At 42.5% G+C, this 15,458-nt stretch overlaps 1 protein-coding gene across 2 annotated transcripts; it reads right to left on the minus strand.

Moving 5' to 3' along the window:
* Positions 1-675: 675 nt before the first annotated feature.
* Positions 676-11,162, minus strand: LOC100382888 (uncharacterized). Of its 2 annotated transcripts, none has more exons than XM_008663933.4 (14): positions 10,438-11,162; positions 8,868-9,038; positions 8,500-8,761; positions 8,299-8,376; positions 7,981-8,101; positions 7,438-7,586; positions 7,076-7,170; positions 6,624-6,730; positions 6,389-6,535; positions 6,095-6,228; positions 5,886-6,017; positions 5,611-5,745; positions 5,168-5,280; positions 676-1,225 (listed from the first exon to the last, which is right to left on the minus strand). In XM_008663933.4, the coding sequence occupies exons 1-14, from the start codon at positions 11,079-11,081 to the stop codon at positions 1,054-1,056; spliced, it is 2,460 nt and encodes an 819-aa protein (XP_008662155.1). In that variant the 5' UTR covers positions 11,082-11,162; the 3' UTR covers positions 676-1,053. The 2 variants fall into 2 exon arrangements, with proteins under 2 accessions (XP_008662155.1, NP_001169048.1); NM_001175577.1 differs by having other exon boundaries at positions 756-1,225; positions 6,615-6,730; positions 10,438-11,089.
* Positions 11,163-15,458: the final 4,296 nt, after the last annotated feature.

Consider the following 15,458-nt stretch of genomic DNA (forward strand, 5'->3'; position numbering starts at 1 on the left):
GCTAGAGGCCAGAAATTTATAGTGGCGACGGTCGTGGCAAGCACGCTATCGGAGGTTGTGGCGTGGCGAGTCACTCAATGTTCACGGGGCCTATCCTCGTATAGCTCGGTAAGAAGTTTGCGAGGACTTATCCTCACGACGCACTCCAAGGTTGTGACAACGGGGGGAGGAAGACGCATGGCGTGTGGAGGCGGTTTCTACGTGTGGCATGCAGGAGTTCGTTTTAGAGATGCGGAGAGGAGGACAACGCACGAAAACCAGGACGCACAAAATTCTCCTATTATAGTATAGAGAAGATATTATAAGAGTATTGGTTGATTCTAAAGAAATGTAGGTGTTTTTTTAAAAGTATTGACGCAAAACGTCTGTTAAAACTGATGTTTTAATATAGTAGAGATAGAGATAAAAAAATAGTAAATGTGAATTTAAGCCAACAACCACGGTTCTATGCAAAACCTTTATTTGTGCATAATTTCAGTTTTTTACCATGTAAATATTTAATATGGAGGAACAAAGAGAGATGAACGAACGGGATGACGCACTCTAACGGTGGAACGGTGAAATTGGTAGGAGGGTAGAGATAAGCGACAAAATCCAATAGGCTCCCATGGCCTAATCAGAACTAGTGTTAGTAGGTGAAAAGACAAGGGGCAAAATTCAATAGTCTCAATCAGGTTCGAGGCCCACTGGGCGTGAATTTATTTTTTTTTAAAAAAAACGCACATCAACTCTAAACTTTCGTTGCAAAAAAACGTCGCAAAACCTTCGGCAATATACACCTACAAAATTACATACGGAGCCATACATACAATCGGATCGATTGGAAACACAGCAAAGCATAGTTTATCATCACTAATGATGTCTAAAACTAATCTGTCATCCTACCATAGAGCTTAGGAACGGCGCCCTCTGCATCAGAATAAGTCTGACGTCTCAGATTCGATGGTAATGAACATTGTATAACATCTGAAGGTCAATTGACGGCCTGAAACTTAAGTTGCCACAAGGCTGTTCAACTCCGACAGACTGCCCTCAACTATATTCCCAGCCGGCTCAATTAAGCGCACAAAGCCTGCGGTGTACCTTGAGGAGTTGTCGAGTGCAGCTATCTCGGGGTGTGCATGGACCGCACATGAGGTATATCACGTTACCCAGGGGCCTAATGTAAATATCGTCCTCTTTACGGAGCTGTTGCACCAAGGAACTTGCGTAGAGTGAAGCGTACCTGCACCGCATGAAACTCATAGCACATCACTAAATAACAGTCCAGCATTGCTTAATAATTATCACAATTAAGCACACACTTTGTCCAAACTGGAACGGTAAGGCTGTGTTCAACGGATCATTGGCTGTGCTAGACACTTACAGAGTGTAGTTTGAAAATAGGAGATGAGATAAGAGAACTGCTGGAGATAGACTAAGAATATGTAATTCACCAAATTAATGCACAAAATGCACAATGTGGAGAAGAAGCAAGAGTCAAATGAACTCCATCGGTACAGAAAAATACTGATGTCTGCGGAATGACCAGATCCATCATTATTTGCGGTAGTTCTACAACAGTTGTGTGTATGAATCTGTTATATGTGGCATCAAATACCAAATTAGGAAGAAGCAAGCTGCTAAATTGGAGGCTGCGGCTCAGAAACCAGATGGGTCGGCGGCCTATACAAAAGATCAGGTTTGACTTTGCTTATCTGTTCTGTTCAGTTAGTTATGGGCCTGTTTAGTTCAGTTTTTCCTAATGAACTTTTATGAGAATCTGAATTCCTAAAGAACCTGGTTGTGGGGATAATCTGAATATCGTGGGGCTTACGTGCGGGGGAAAATGAAAGGGTTTAGGATCTAGGAAGTGGTGGATTCCTACCATCACGACGACTTGGTTTATAGAGTTCGTGTTCATGTTGATTTGGACGATTTCCACCAAAACGATTCCCATACAAGTAGGCTGAGAAGCAAATGGTTTGGCTACCAGAAGCTAATTCTTACGGCCAGAATCCGATTTGGTGGAAATCGTCCAAATCAACATGAACATGAACTATATGGCCTGATGCTTCGTTACTTGTCTTGTTTCGAATATGAGATGACCATTGGGGAGACAGCTAGCTATATATGGTAGCTGTCATTATAATCCAGGTCAATCAATATTATATTCGAGAAAACAAATAGAAGCAATTTCATATTACTATAGATTCAACTAATCAGCTATACTTTTCATATTAGGAACATAACATTGTGTTGTGTTATATGTTAGAGTGGATGCACTGATTAGTTCAACACAAAAGCTTAATCTAATAGGAGAAAGTATGTATCCAAAGATAAAGGTGCAAACATGAAAATAAAGAGACGGAGGCACAAATAAAGCCTCTACCAGGATTCGAACTCGAGACGTTTGTCTCTGATACCTCATACCATGTTAGAGTGGACGCACTAACCAGTTCAACCCCCAAACTTAAGGTTTTGGGTTGAACTTGATAGTGTGTCCACTCTAAGATTATACTAAGATTATAAGAGTACAGGTGTTATGGTCGCTAGATCGGTGAGGGATTAGAGAGGAGTATCGATGGGCAGGAACACCGGCCGGGGGCCTCTGCCCACGGCCGAGCAAGAGGAGGGTTTCTCCCTTCTAATTCTTGTCTGCTTTATTTCTCATCCATTGATTACATAAATAGGTCGGTTGGCCGTCCATATCTAGCTAGAGATCCTTATCTCCTTAAAACTCTCCTAAAAACTCTTAACAAACTACTAACTGATAACCTTCCTAGATAATTTCAACTAATCTCCTAAATAATCTCAACTAATCTTCTAATCTTATCTCTAACTATCCTTATCTAATCCCTTTGGAGGGCCCATGGTTGCTGTTGCCGCAGCCCCTCCGTGGGCCTCTTTAGGCCCTGACACTACACCCCTCCTGGACAAGCAGCTCGTCCTGGAGCTGCAGCATGACGGGTGCTCAAAGACCGAGTCTACTTGACCCAAAACCAGACACCTAGAAGACAAGCCTTTTACATCTCGACTTATCTTATTATTCCAAATCTGTTTTTTTTTTGACCCCATAAGATAAGTCGGACACCCTCCGCGCATTGGACTTGCACATGTGCAGCCACCTGGATCCATTGATGCCATCTGGACGAAAGGGGAGCACATGGGCGGGCACCTGGAGTAGGTCGCAACAATAACCAGCGGAGGCGTCTTTGTGGCGGCCGGTAGCAGAATGTGGTAGCGCTAAATAGTGCGCCCTTGCCGATGACGAGAGGAGTGCCTTCCCTACCGCCGCTGCCGTAGAGTTGAAGTTCATCGCCCGCAGGACACATACCATGCTCGCACTTGGAGATAGCGGCCCGGCGCCGCTGCTGATGGCCGTCCGACAAGGCGAGGTCGCGCCCCCGTGTGCCGAGGTCAACCGTCACCAAGGCTGCCTCGAGCATCTGTCGGCGCATCTCACACTCTCCGTCGTGCAAGCCACGAGCAGCAGCTTGTATGCCCATAGTCGCCGACGTCTGGAGCCGTGCGGACAACGCCAGCTGGTGCTGCTCATGTTGCACTGCTGCCTTGATTTGCAGCAGCCCTTGCTCAACCTTCTGGAGCGTGGCTTGCATCTTTGCGAGATCAGCCATTATGTTGGTCCACAAGTCCCCCATCGATGGAGTTGGTGATTGCTGAGCCGTGGCTACCCCTAGTGACGTCGCCCATGGGGACGGAGACGGCGTCAACGAAGATGATGTGACGAAATTTGGCGTTGTCCCTGGGGATGGGCACGCTGGCGTCCAGGATGTGGTGACAAAATTGGCAGGCGATGCTGGCCATGAAGATAGGGACACCGCTTGCCAAGATGGCGTGACGAAGGTGGCATGCGGCGCAGTCCATGGAGATGGGGACGTCGGTTGCCAGGACGGCGTGACGAAGGTGACATGCGGCGCAGTCCATGGAGATGGGGACGCCGGTTGCCAGAATGACGCTGCGAAATTGACAGCAGAAGTCATGTGATCAGATCGAAACCTAAGCTATCCGATACCAGATGTTATGGTCGCTAGATCGGTGAGGGATTAGATAGGAGTATCAATGGGCAGGAACACCGGCCGGGGGCCTCTGCCCACGGCCGAGCAAGAGGAGGGTTTCTCCCTTCTAATTCTTGCCTGCTTTATTTCTCATCCATTGATTACATAAATAGGCCGGTTGGTCGTCCCTATCTAGCTAGAGATCCTTATCTACTTAAAACTCTCCTAAAAACTCTTAACAAACTACTAACTGATAACCTTCCTAGATAATCTCAACTAATCTCCTAAATAATCTCAACTAATCTTCTAATCTTATCTCTAACTATCCTTATCTAATCCCTTTGGAGGGCCCATGGTTGATGCTGCCGCAGCCCCTCTGTGGGCCTCTTTAGGCCCTGACAACAAGACTGCAAGATTTGCATTCAAATGGATGCTGAAGACGCTCTGGAGTACTGCAGAGGACCGTGCCTAGCAGGTTACCCATACGATCACCCAAAACACAGTTTTGCACTGTAGACTGCACTGTTTGCAAAGTAGAGTTTAAAACAGGAGATTGGATGGGAGATATGATGAGTTAAGCTGCTGGAGATAGCCTTAGAAACCATCTCCGACAGCAGATAGCTTCCTTCTCCTGTTCAGGATACGAAGTGATGAGACCAGACGTCTAGGTCGTTGCAAGACGATGAGATTATTCACCTGACACAACAGACATTGCATGTTGGAAGACTTGTTATACACCACCCATATGCGCTAGGCAGGTCAGGTGGAGGTGCAGTAGTCCAGAGCGTCTGCAACATCCATTTGAATGCAGATCTTGCAGTCTTCTACTCCTATAATGTTAGAGTGGACACACTAACCAGATCAACCCAAAAACAGTGCCCGTAACTCCCAACACTGCCATGGAGTAACTTTGGCGGCTTGGCTTGGCCACAATATAGGAGCACCAATCCAAACCCCACCCCTGCTCCCATCACATCTCACAACCGTTTGATACTAGGAACACAAAAACAGTTTCAATATAATCAGATTATTTATAACAAGAACTCTGTGCAGAAAAAAATGTCAAACTAGACATCATTGGATCCTCTTTTAGAAGTGTTTTTTATGCTAAGAAAAACACTAAAATTAGTCAGTGAAGCTTAAAAAATATAATGAATTAAGTAACATACCCAGCATCAGCTCCCTCAGCCTTGAGCTCAATTGCACACAGAGTTCCTAATGACACCACCCTTTTCACATTCGGTAGTGACGACAACTGCTTAACAAGTGTGCCATCCCACAACTGCAAGTTGAGAGTAAACCTTATCAGTTACCTTTTGAAGTGCATAATTACAAGCATGAATTGGCAAGATATAATATTAAGAGAAGGGACATGATCCTATTCTCATTCAAATGATATTGTACTTGTATAATAAATACGATCCAAATACAAGTGTTCGTCATGGCTTAAAACACAAGAAATATGTGTATTTATGTAGCGGCAGTACATCATATATCAAAGAGGTAAGGAGACTCAAAGGGAATATCGTAAAGTATAGTTTTAGTTATTCTAAAATTCATGCAAGTTATTTTAAATAACCAGTTCTACCTACTCAAACGGCATATTTCTTACCTCCTTGAGCTTCATGTGGTCAGTATCAAGGTTTGAATTGGTGGATGGACCCCGGTACCACTGCATAGCCTTGAGTGCTGCAGTACAGCCCATAGCATGAGCAGTGTAGGAATGGCCATGTAAGAGCGCCGTAAGCTGGACCAGGTAAAAAATAGAAGCAGTGCTTAACTGTAATGGCACATTTATTGTGATAATATTGACATGACATCAAAGATCATGCATTCATGCTTCAAGATGGTTGAAGCCAATTATGCAAACACATTCAAGATGAGTACCTTAGAGTCACTTTCGAAGGATTCAAAAACTTCCTCTGTTGCTAAGGTTGCAGCTAATGGTATAATTCCCCCAGTCATCAATTTTGCATAGCAGGCGATATCAGGTAAACAACCAAGTAACTCAGAAGCAGACTGAAAGAGATGTTACCAAGGTTATGATTTACCAAAAAAAACTAGTTATCCTCTGGAAAGGTATTGCCAAATATTACCTCCACACCAAGACGCCAGAATCCTGTAAATACCTCATCAAATATGACAGGTATTTTTCGGCTTCTACACTCACTGACAAGTACTCGCTGGAAAAGAGGATCTATCATGAGCATTCCACCTGCACCTTGTATTACTACACAAAAATGGGTTAATGAGGTTGAACCAATAAATGGCATGGAAAAGTACTGAGATTTTGTCAGACGTTAGTATGAAATGATAGTATACAAAGTTACATACTAAAGGCTGAAGAGCAAAAAAAATCCCAAGAAACTCAAAGAGTGAAACTTTTTTACCTGGTTCTATAATTAGTGCTGCAAGATGTTCAGAACTACTTGATAGAGAAAATTCAGATAGTTTCTGTTTTATATAGGACGAATACAAATCAGCAGCAAAAGTTTTGTCCCTGGTCTTGCAAAAGACTTCAGCTTGTGAAAAAAAGCCTGCATTTTGAATCGAAGAACAAACTAAATAAACACCCATAAGGAATTAAATTTGATGAGTCAAACACAATAAACTGACATGTATCACCATATGTCTGAGGATCATGCTGCATTGATTGGGGCAAAGAAATATTGTAGACCTCACTTTTAATATACACAGTTGGAGGATCTAGAAAAAGTCCCCGACCTGAATACCTACAAAAGAAACATCATGTAACTGATTTCAGCTTTACTTACTGATATGATAACCAACAGTAAGGTAGGAGGTTGCAAAAAAAACTAGTGCAGCAGAGTCTTACTAAATTCTCAACAAAAATAGAAAGAAAATCCTATTAGGCTACCAAAGAGAAGGCTGGTACAGACTACAGAAAAGACCACAGTTGGCACAGACCACAGAGAACCACTGAAGAAGAGTATAAACACCAAGACAATCAGCGCAGTGAAGTGATAGAAAAGGCCACATTTCTAAAAGATAACTAAAGAAGAGTAGAGAAGTCAAAAAACATTCATTATATTAACTACAGTATTCAAATTCATTACCATGGCTGCTGAAGAAAAGATGTATAAGCCGATGGAGCTTGAGCTTCCATAGCACCCAGAGTATCACCATGATAGGAACCATTTAGAGCAAGTACCTAGAGAGGAATCAGTTAAAAATATATTAGGATGTACAGAATGGGCATTTACAGTTATTTACACAACATTTATATTAATTTGTCCCCTGTAAATACTAAAATATATATGAAATATAATAATGAGATAAACACAGGGGTTATGGTGATCAACCAAGGTTGACGGTGGTGAAGAATAAACATAAAACATTCTCTGACTGTGAACTGTTTAGTAGTTCAGTCAATGATTAAGCAACGAAAACAAGGATGTTTAGTTTGGCCATAACATACCTTCAACTGAATGTTTCTTTCATTTCTTGTACTATTTTCACTGCTGGCCATAATTCCATGATCAAGAGAAAATTTACGAAATGCCATCTTCAGAGCAATTTCAATTGCAGTGGATCCATTGTCTGAATAATAGACTCGAGAAGCCCATCCTGAGAAAAAGGGGAAGTTGTGACACAAATATGATAGGCACGCAAAAAGGAACGATGCTATCAGCGATGTGGATAGAGTTGCAAGAAATAAAGAAATAAAAGAAGAAATAATCATATTGTACAAGGTTAACTATTGATATGACCCATAAAAGCATGTATCATTTCACATACACATCCTTATAATTGCCTCATTTCTTGAGGTAAACACAACAAATCATCAGGCGCATAAGCTTTAGATACATCCAAGAAAAGAAAGAGAATTTGAAAGGTGAGATATATTCCAAGCTCCAAGTCAATTTTCATATTAACATGACACCAAATTCACTATAGAGTACCATAGAGTTTGAATTGAACCAATGCTACAGTCGGTGGAATAAAATTTGAATTGACAAACCTTTACCAACTCCTCCAAGTAAAACTTCCGCAGAATGAAGAGCAGGCTCATGAACATTCTCTGGAAACATCACATGACCATATCTTGCGGCAGCATAGCCCATATCTCTTGCAAGTTCAATCTAATGAGTAAAGAGAAGTTTAGGGTTTTAGGCTACAAAAAAGTCCTGTCAAAAGTTCCACAAGTTTAGGCTACAAAAATTGCTTGTCAAAAGTTAAAATACACAACTTTACCAATAAAAAGTGTAAAAGGGAGTTCTTGTAGCAAAAATAAGAAGATGTGAAATAAAACACATATCCAGATCTGTGAGGACAAAACCTGCAAGTTAGAATCAGGCCCTTGAGTCCACCAACTTGCGCATGCATCAAATTGAGGGATGAGCATTTTGTCTTTAATCTACATCAAAGATTTAGAGAATCAATATAATGTTCAGCCAACCTTGCTGCACAACCAAAACTTCATTACAAATTTCTTTTGAAGAAAAAATGAAGACAGAGTAGAACTAGAAAGTGGACAAACCTTGTACACAGAAAAATTCTCACCATAACGTGAATCGATTACTGTAACAGAATCTTGAGGGACAAGATTGTGCTGAGTAAAAGGCCACCACAGTAAAGCCTTTGATTTTCTTTGCATGCTGTTTAACCTCTCTATTCTTCTAGAATGAAATGATTGCAGCTCATCTTTAAGAAAAATAAAAATTGAGGATGACTCAGAAAACCAATCAGTCAGGTCATCTAAAGGATCTTCAGGAATTTGTGGCAAAATAAGCACATGTACCCTAAACAACAAAATCAATAGAGTTTAAAGTTATTATAAACAAAAGTAAAGCAGCAAAACCACTCATTTAATAAAATAATAGAATTAAACAGGTGGTCATGAACTACCTGTTTCTCAAGTAAGAAAGCAAGAATTTGTCATTTGATAACTCACGATCTTCCAAAATAACTGCGCTCACATCATACCCTCTTAGCAACAAAGTTTCATACGCAGACAAAGTGGATGAAATACCACCAAGACGGCCATCTCCAACAAGAATAGCAGGTAACCTAAAAGGCCTGTCAAGAGTTGAAAGAAATCAATAATAGCCAGCTGAAAGATCAACTCAACAAAGAGATGTTTAAAATGTTCAAGCTAACAGTTAACATCACAAGGTGATTTAAGAGGTTAAACAACATCATCTCCTTTTTAGTAGCTAAGTTTTTTACATTGGCTCACCAAGACTAACACAACCCTCCTCCTTAATCAGGACTTGGGACCCGCTATGCTGAAACACCATAGCACCCCAACATAGGCGGGGCTATTTAAGAGATTAAAGCATTTTGAATTTTAATCTAAAATGTTTGGTAACATCGCTTGACCTAACAGTTATTTCACATGCAAAACTTAAACTGCAAAAGAGGGAAAAGAAATAAAATATGCAGATTATGGGCGTATGCCTCTAACACAGATCATCACAAGCTTTATTCGACGAATTCACAAGCTCAAAAACTACGATTCAGGAATCAATAATTGCCAATAGTAGACTATCCAGATAATATCCAGAACAAGTAACTGGAGTATATAATTGTTTACTGAGCTGCGATAACATGGAATTACTGCAGTGCATGAACAATCATTTATTTATCCTCACCCAAAGATAAATCAAAATCTGTCGAAGCAATATGGTGGACAAGAATGTTGTTTATTTTAAGGACAAAAGAATCAAACTTCATGATATTAACAGTATGATTTGCTCCTTTCTTGATTATTGGGCTATCTGCACAGAAGCCAGACATGGAAAGGCAAATAAAGCAAGGAGCAGATAGCCTGAAGGCGATGTCGCTCTACTTAAGTCACGGAGGAAGCCGACCAACATAACTGGCAATTCATCATTCATGGTGCTAGTGATCGTCTTCTGTAGTTGTCCTATTTTCCAGACTGTGTTGATGGAAGTGCCTCTGGCATGTATCGGAAAAAAAATAAGTAGCTGTACTTGGGTCGGTGTTTGCTGGCAAACCTTTTTTGTTCTGTTGTCTATGTGTTGCTTGATGTGTTCGGTACGGCCAGTGCCAGTCGATCCTTCTGTGGTCAGAGACATGGGCATGTGGAGGTTGTTGGCGGGAAGTTATGTCTGCAAACTTTGTAACTTCTTTGCTTTGGTAAAGAAATTCAGTTTTACCATGTTGGAAATAACCTTGATTATTATTTTCAATTCCCATTTATATGGCTGGACTACAATGTCCAAACAAGAGTCTACTAAATTATGCTTCCATTGAACTATATTTCATACAAAGTGTATGCATCATGCATGGGCATCACATAATTTATCATGCACCACAGGCAACAAACAAAACTCAAATGTCATTTTGTTCATTATGGCCTAGACATTATATCCAAATTCAATAAAATCAAGAAAAGAATTAAGGGATGCCTATAAAATCAATAGCGAAGCTGCAAGGAGTGAAAAGCACGCACCGGTAGAGGTCGCACTGCAGCGTACCCGAGGCACTGGGGCTGGCAACGCCACCAGCAGTTTCCAGTATCTTCCACACCTCCCCACCCTCCCCAATGCCTTCCTCCAGCAGCCACTGTTCGACGCAACCCTTGACCTCATCATCCCCCGCCGCCATTCCTTCCCTCTCTGCTGCCAGGTGCGGCGACACCGGCTCCCGCCACGCGTACGCCGTGCAGCACGCGAGCACCTTCGTCTGCTCCGCGGCACCCGCTCCGTAGGTCACCACCTTCTCCTGGCTCTCGTGAAGGGATTCCGCCTTGGCCTCCACGGCAGGTGATTGGAAGAAGGTGCGGCATGAGGCGATGAGGCGGGTGGCTCGGCAGGGAGGGAAGGCGCGGAGCAGCGCGGGGGTCCTGCTGAAGACGAAGCTCGCGTCGGAGTCAACGGGGTAGCCAGTCTGGAGCGGCTTGAGGTAGGCGACGGACGAGACGGCAGGGGAGGGGGAGGAGAGGAGCGCAGTGGCTAGGCCCGCGGACACGAGGGTCTTGCCGACGCCGGTGTTGGCACCAAAAATGGCGAAGATTGGGGTAGAAAGGGGAATGGAGGAGGCGGTGCCAGAGTGGAGGCGCCGGCGTGCGTGGTGGAGGAAGAGTCGGCGAACCATGGCTGCGGTGGGGTTTTGGACGGGGTGGAGGTTTGGGCGTGGGCCGTTGGAGGAGCGAGAATGAAATTAAGGGCCTGTTTGGAAATGCAGTTTTAAAATACTGTATTTTTAAGATACCATAGTTTACAATTGTACATGACATAAATACTACGATATTGTTTTACCACAGTAAAACTGCAGTATTGCTCAAAACCGAGATCTGTTTGGTTTTATTGGAAAAACAAAGTATATGTAGAGAGAGAAGAAAACTGAGGTCTTTAGTGGAGTTTCGAAAACTCCAAAAATATTATAGTTTTGGGTAAACCATGGTATTTAAAACTGAGTTTTGACTGTACGAACCAAACACCTTTTGAGCTCCAATACTATAGTATCATCAAATACTTGTTTCAAAACTGCAAAAATACTATAATTTCAAACAGGACCTAAGGCTACTTTGTTTGCTAGATAACTCCGGCAGCTATTTACTCTTTTTTTTTGCAACAACTCACAATAATACTTATATAGATTATCCATCAAAAGGATTTTAAGATTTTTTATTGATTGTCTCCGCTCTTCGTATAATATTTTTTTTATTTAACTAACTGATGTTGTTGTTTACTCCATCCAATATGTCTTGGTACAAAACAGTCAATAAAGGGAGCGATTAAAAGAGAGTTAACTAAACGAACAGAGATTATAGAGTGACATAATTTCACCGTACAGAGACCAAATAGGAGGAAGTTTGTGAGCTCAAGTTTCTAAAATAAGTCATATGAACTCAAACTTATAAAAAAGATAGATCAAAATATGGAGTGGTTGCTAAAGTCATGCATCAATAAAAACTGGACGCGCTCCATATAAATTATGGTACTTCGTAGCAATTACTAACGTTTAAAACCAACAAATAACTTTTTCTTTTACTGTTAGCATGACAAATCATTGTTGCTCCATCCAATTCAGCAATCTCAAACACCATGGAGTCCATTGCGTCAATGTGGTCTCAGAAACGACCTAGTACATGCAAGAGCCAAGAATACAAGGCACAAGCACCCTTTGTTAGTGCCCACATGGATCTCCAAATCCTAACACATATTTTGCAGGATCCATGAGCCATCATCAGAAGAACACAAATTATGTGCAGACAATAAATAAAGTATTAACACACCCAAAATATGTACAATCATTAGCACAACAAAAAACTAACACCCAAAACAACAGAGGAACAACACAATATTTTTTGCAATGATAGACGTATGTGTGACAAGTACATAGAAGTGGTAGAAGCATATCGAGTCGACATCGTGGTAAGGGAAAGACCATGTAAACAGGTGATGCCGAGTCATCGAACGGGTACCATAGGTAGAAAATCAGGGACTCCATCCCTGGCCTCCCCCACTTCCAAGGTTTCGTAGAGCAGGAAGGGAAGGGAAGAGGCGAGCATACTTGTTTGTTGCCGAAGAAGGACACGACGAAGACCTGGACATCTGGAGGCTACATAGATAGTATACCGCTAGATACATATAGGGAGAGAGCACGCAAGCAGATAAAGAAGCCCAGCCGGAGTAGCTCCAAACCGAGAGGCACCCGCACCATGCGTCAGTCCGAGAAGGGCAAGAGAATGTGAGTGCCTTCCTAGCTTGGACCCGCCGAGGTGACACAACACCACCATCAACTCCGTAGCATATGACGACTGCTGCCACGCTACTGGCCTTCGTTGTCCAATATCTAAGACATGGACTCCTCATCGCCAAGATAATCTAAGCGTGGCACACGCCACCGTGTCCTCCTCGGCGGCACGGACGGAGAAAGTCCAGGAGCAAGACCGTGGGCGGGGGCAGCAGATTGGGGAGGAAGAACAGGGTGAAGGCCGGGAAGACGAACGGGACGTCCGACGACGGCGAAAGCGATGGTGCGTGCATGCTGTGAAACGTCCTCGTGGACGTGCAATAGCCACTGCGCGGGTCGGTGTCGGAGCTGGTGTCGGACGAATACAGGGAGGAGGCGCCTGCTCCCACGCCCTCTACCGAGAATGGGGTGACGCGGAGGCAGAGGCATGAGGGGAGAGAGAAAAGAAGCAGGATGGTGAATGAAGTGGCGGCAACTAAGACGAGGACCATCATTATCGTGCGGAAGGTATAGATGGCCAAATGGGCCATGTCTGGCGGGCTAGCCCGAGGCACGATGAAAGTCGCCTAGAGGGGGGTAAATAGGCGAAACCTGAAATTTATAAACTTAAATACACACTAAGGTCGGGGTTAGCGTTAGAAATAAATCGGAGTGCGGAAGATACAATCAATGCGGATAACATTTGGGAGCAAACTCAAATATGAGCAAGGGAACTTTTAGAGAGAGGAAAGATGTGAAAACAAATCAAGTGAAGATCACACAAATGAACACGGTGATTTGTTTACCGAGGTTTGGTTCCAAAGAACCTAGTCCCCGTTGAGGATGCCATAAAGGACGGGTCTATTCCAACCCTTTCCCTCTGTCAATCGGTCACACAGACCGGTCGAGGCTTTTCCTTAATCACTTGGGTCACTAAGTCCCCACAAGGATCACCACACACTTAGGTGTCTCTTGCTAGCTTTACAAAGCACTTAGAGAATTAAGAATGAGAAGGAGAAAGCAATCCAAGCAACAAGAGCAACAAAAGAACACAAAACACCCTCTCTCAAGTCACTAAGGAATTGAGTTGATTTTTAGGCTTGGAGGGGATTTGATCTTTAGAATGTGCCTTGGAGTGAATGTTATTTCTCTTGTATTGAATGTGAACTTCAGAAAACTTGGATGCCATTGAAGGAGGTGGTTGCGGGGTATTTATAGCCTCCAACCACTTCCTATCCGTTGGCGGAGTTTGCTGTTGATTGGCACACCGGACAGTCCGGTGGTGCACTGGACAGGGCACTATTCATTGTCTGGTGTGTGCCACGTCAGCACGTCATTGGGGTTTGAAGCGGTTGACCGTTAGAACCCTTTGTCATGTAGCTGCACCGGACAGTCCGGTGCCACACCGGACATGTCCGGTGCGCTCTGACTTCTGACGCGCACTATTCATCTTTTCAGTCGACAGTTGGCTCAGGTTACCGTTGCTCCTGTTGGCTCACCGGACATGTCCGGTGCACACCGGATAGTCCGGTGAATTATAGCAGAGCGTCCCTTAGAAAACCCCGAGAGTGAGCAGTTCGCTTGGTGCTCGACATGGGGCACCGGACAATGCTCGGTGCGCCATCGGCAGCACACTCTCAATTCTTTGCTCCACACTTTGTTGAGTCCCCAACTTAATTTATTTCTTGGTTTGTGTTGAACCTTATACACCTGAGATAAGAGATATCTTGGCAAACTAATTAGTCCACGTGGTTTGTGATGGACGTCAACCACCAAAATCGATTATAGGAAATGATTAAGCCCATTTCCCTTTCAATCTCCCCCTTTTTGGTGATTGATGCCAACACAAACCAAAGCAAATATAGGGTGTAAAATGTTACTAGTTTGCAATTATGATAGATGTGCATAGGTTACTTAGAATTAAACCAATTGAAAGACTTTACACACATGTCTAATGATAAATGTGATTGCTTTCTTCTATTTAACAATTTAGACCACATTTGCACCACTTGTTTATTTTTGCAAATCTTTTGGAAAACTCTTTTCAAATTCTTTTGCAAATAGTCAAAGGTATAAGAATATGATTTCAAGGAGCATTTTAAGATTTGAAATTCCTCCACCTGTTTCAAATGCTTTTCCTTTGACTAAATAAAAGCTCCCCCTGAAGAAATTCTCCCCTTAGCTTTCAAGAGGGTTTTTGAAATGATTTTCCTTTTTGAAATAGATACCAAATGAAGTTATACCAATTGAAATTATGAGACTAACTGAAATACCAATTGAAATAATTTCCTCCTTTAGTTTTGAAAAGTTTAAAATAATGGTGGTGCGGTCCTTTTGCTTTGGGCCAATAAATTCTCCCCCTTTGGCATCAAGCGCCAAAAACGAAGAATTTTGAAAGGTCACTTAATTTTCCCTTTTAGGGCATATTTTCTCCCCTTTTGGTAAAAGAAATATGAGTGAAGGTTTATACCAATTGAGAGTTTCCTGAGTAAAGGCAAAGGATAAATGATATCGTCAGAGTTGGAGTGGAAGCCTTGCCTTTGCCGAATACTCCATTTCCCTTTCAATTTAAGACTAATCAAAGAGATACACTTGAGAGCATATTAGTCTTAGCCTTGGCACAAGAAGAATAAGAAATATGCATTTGTACTAAATGAAAGAGATATGATCAAAGGTATATACATGTGCTATGTGTAAAATGTTTCAATCAAAGTTCCGAGAATTAAGTATATTTAGCTCATTCCTAAGTTTGCTATAAGTCTTTTCATCCAGTGGCTTGGTAAAGATATCGGC

This window comes from Zea mays, chromosome 10, assembly GCF_902167145.1.
Source record: "Zea mays cultivar B73 chromosome 10, Zm-B73-REFERENCE-NAM-5.0, whole genome shotgun sequence".
In the NCBI taxonomy this organism is placed as follows: Eukaryota; Viridiplantae; Streptophyta; class Magnoliopsida; order Poales; family Poaceae; genus Zea; species Zea mays.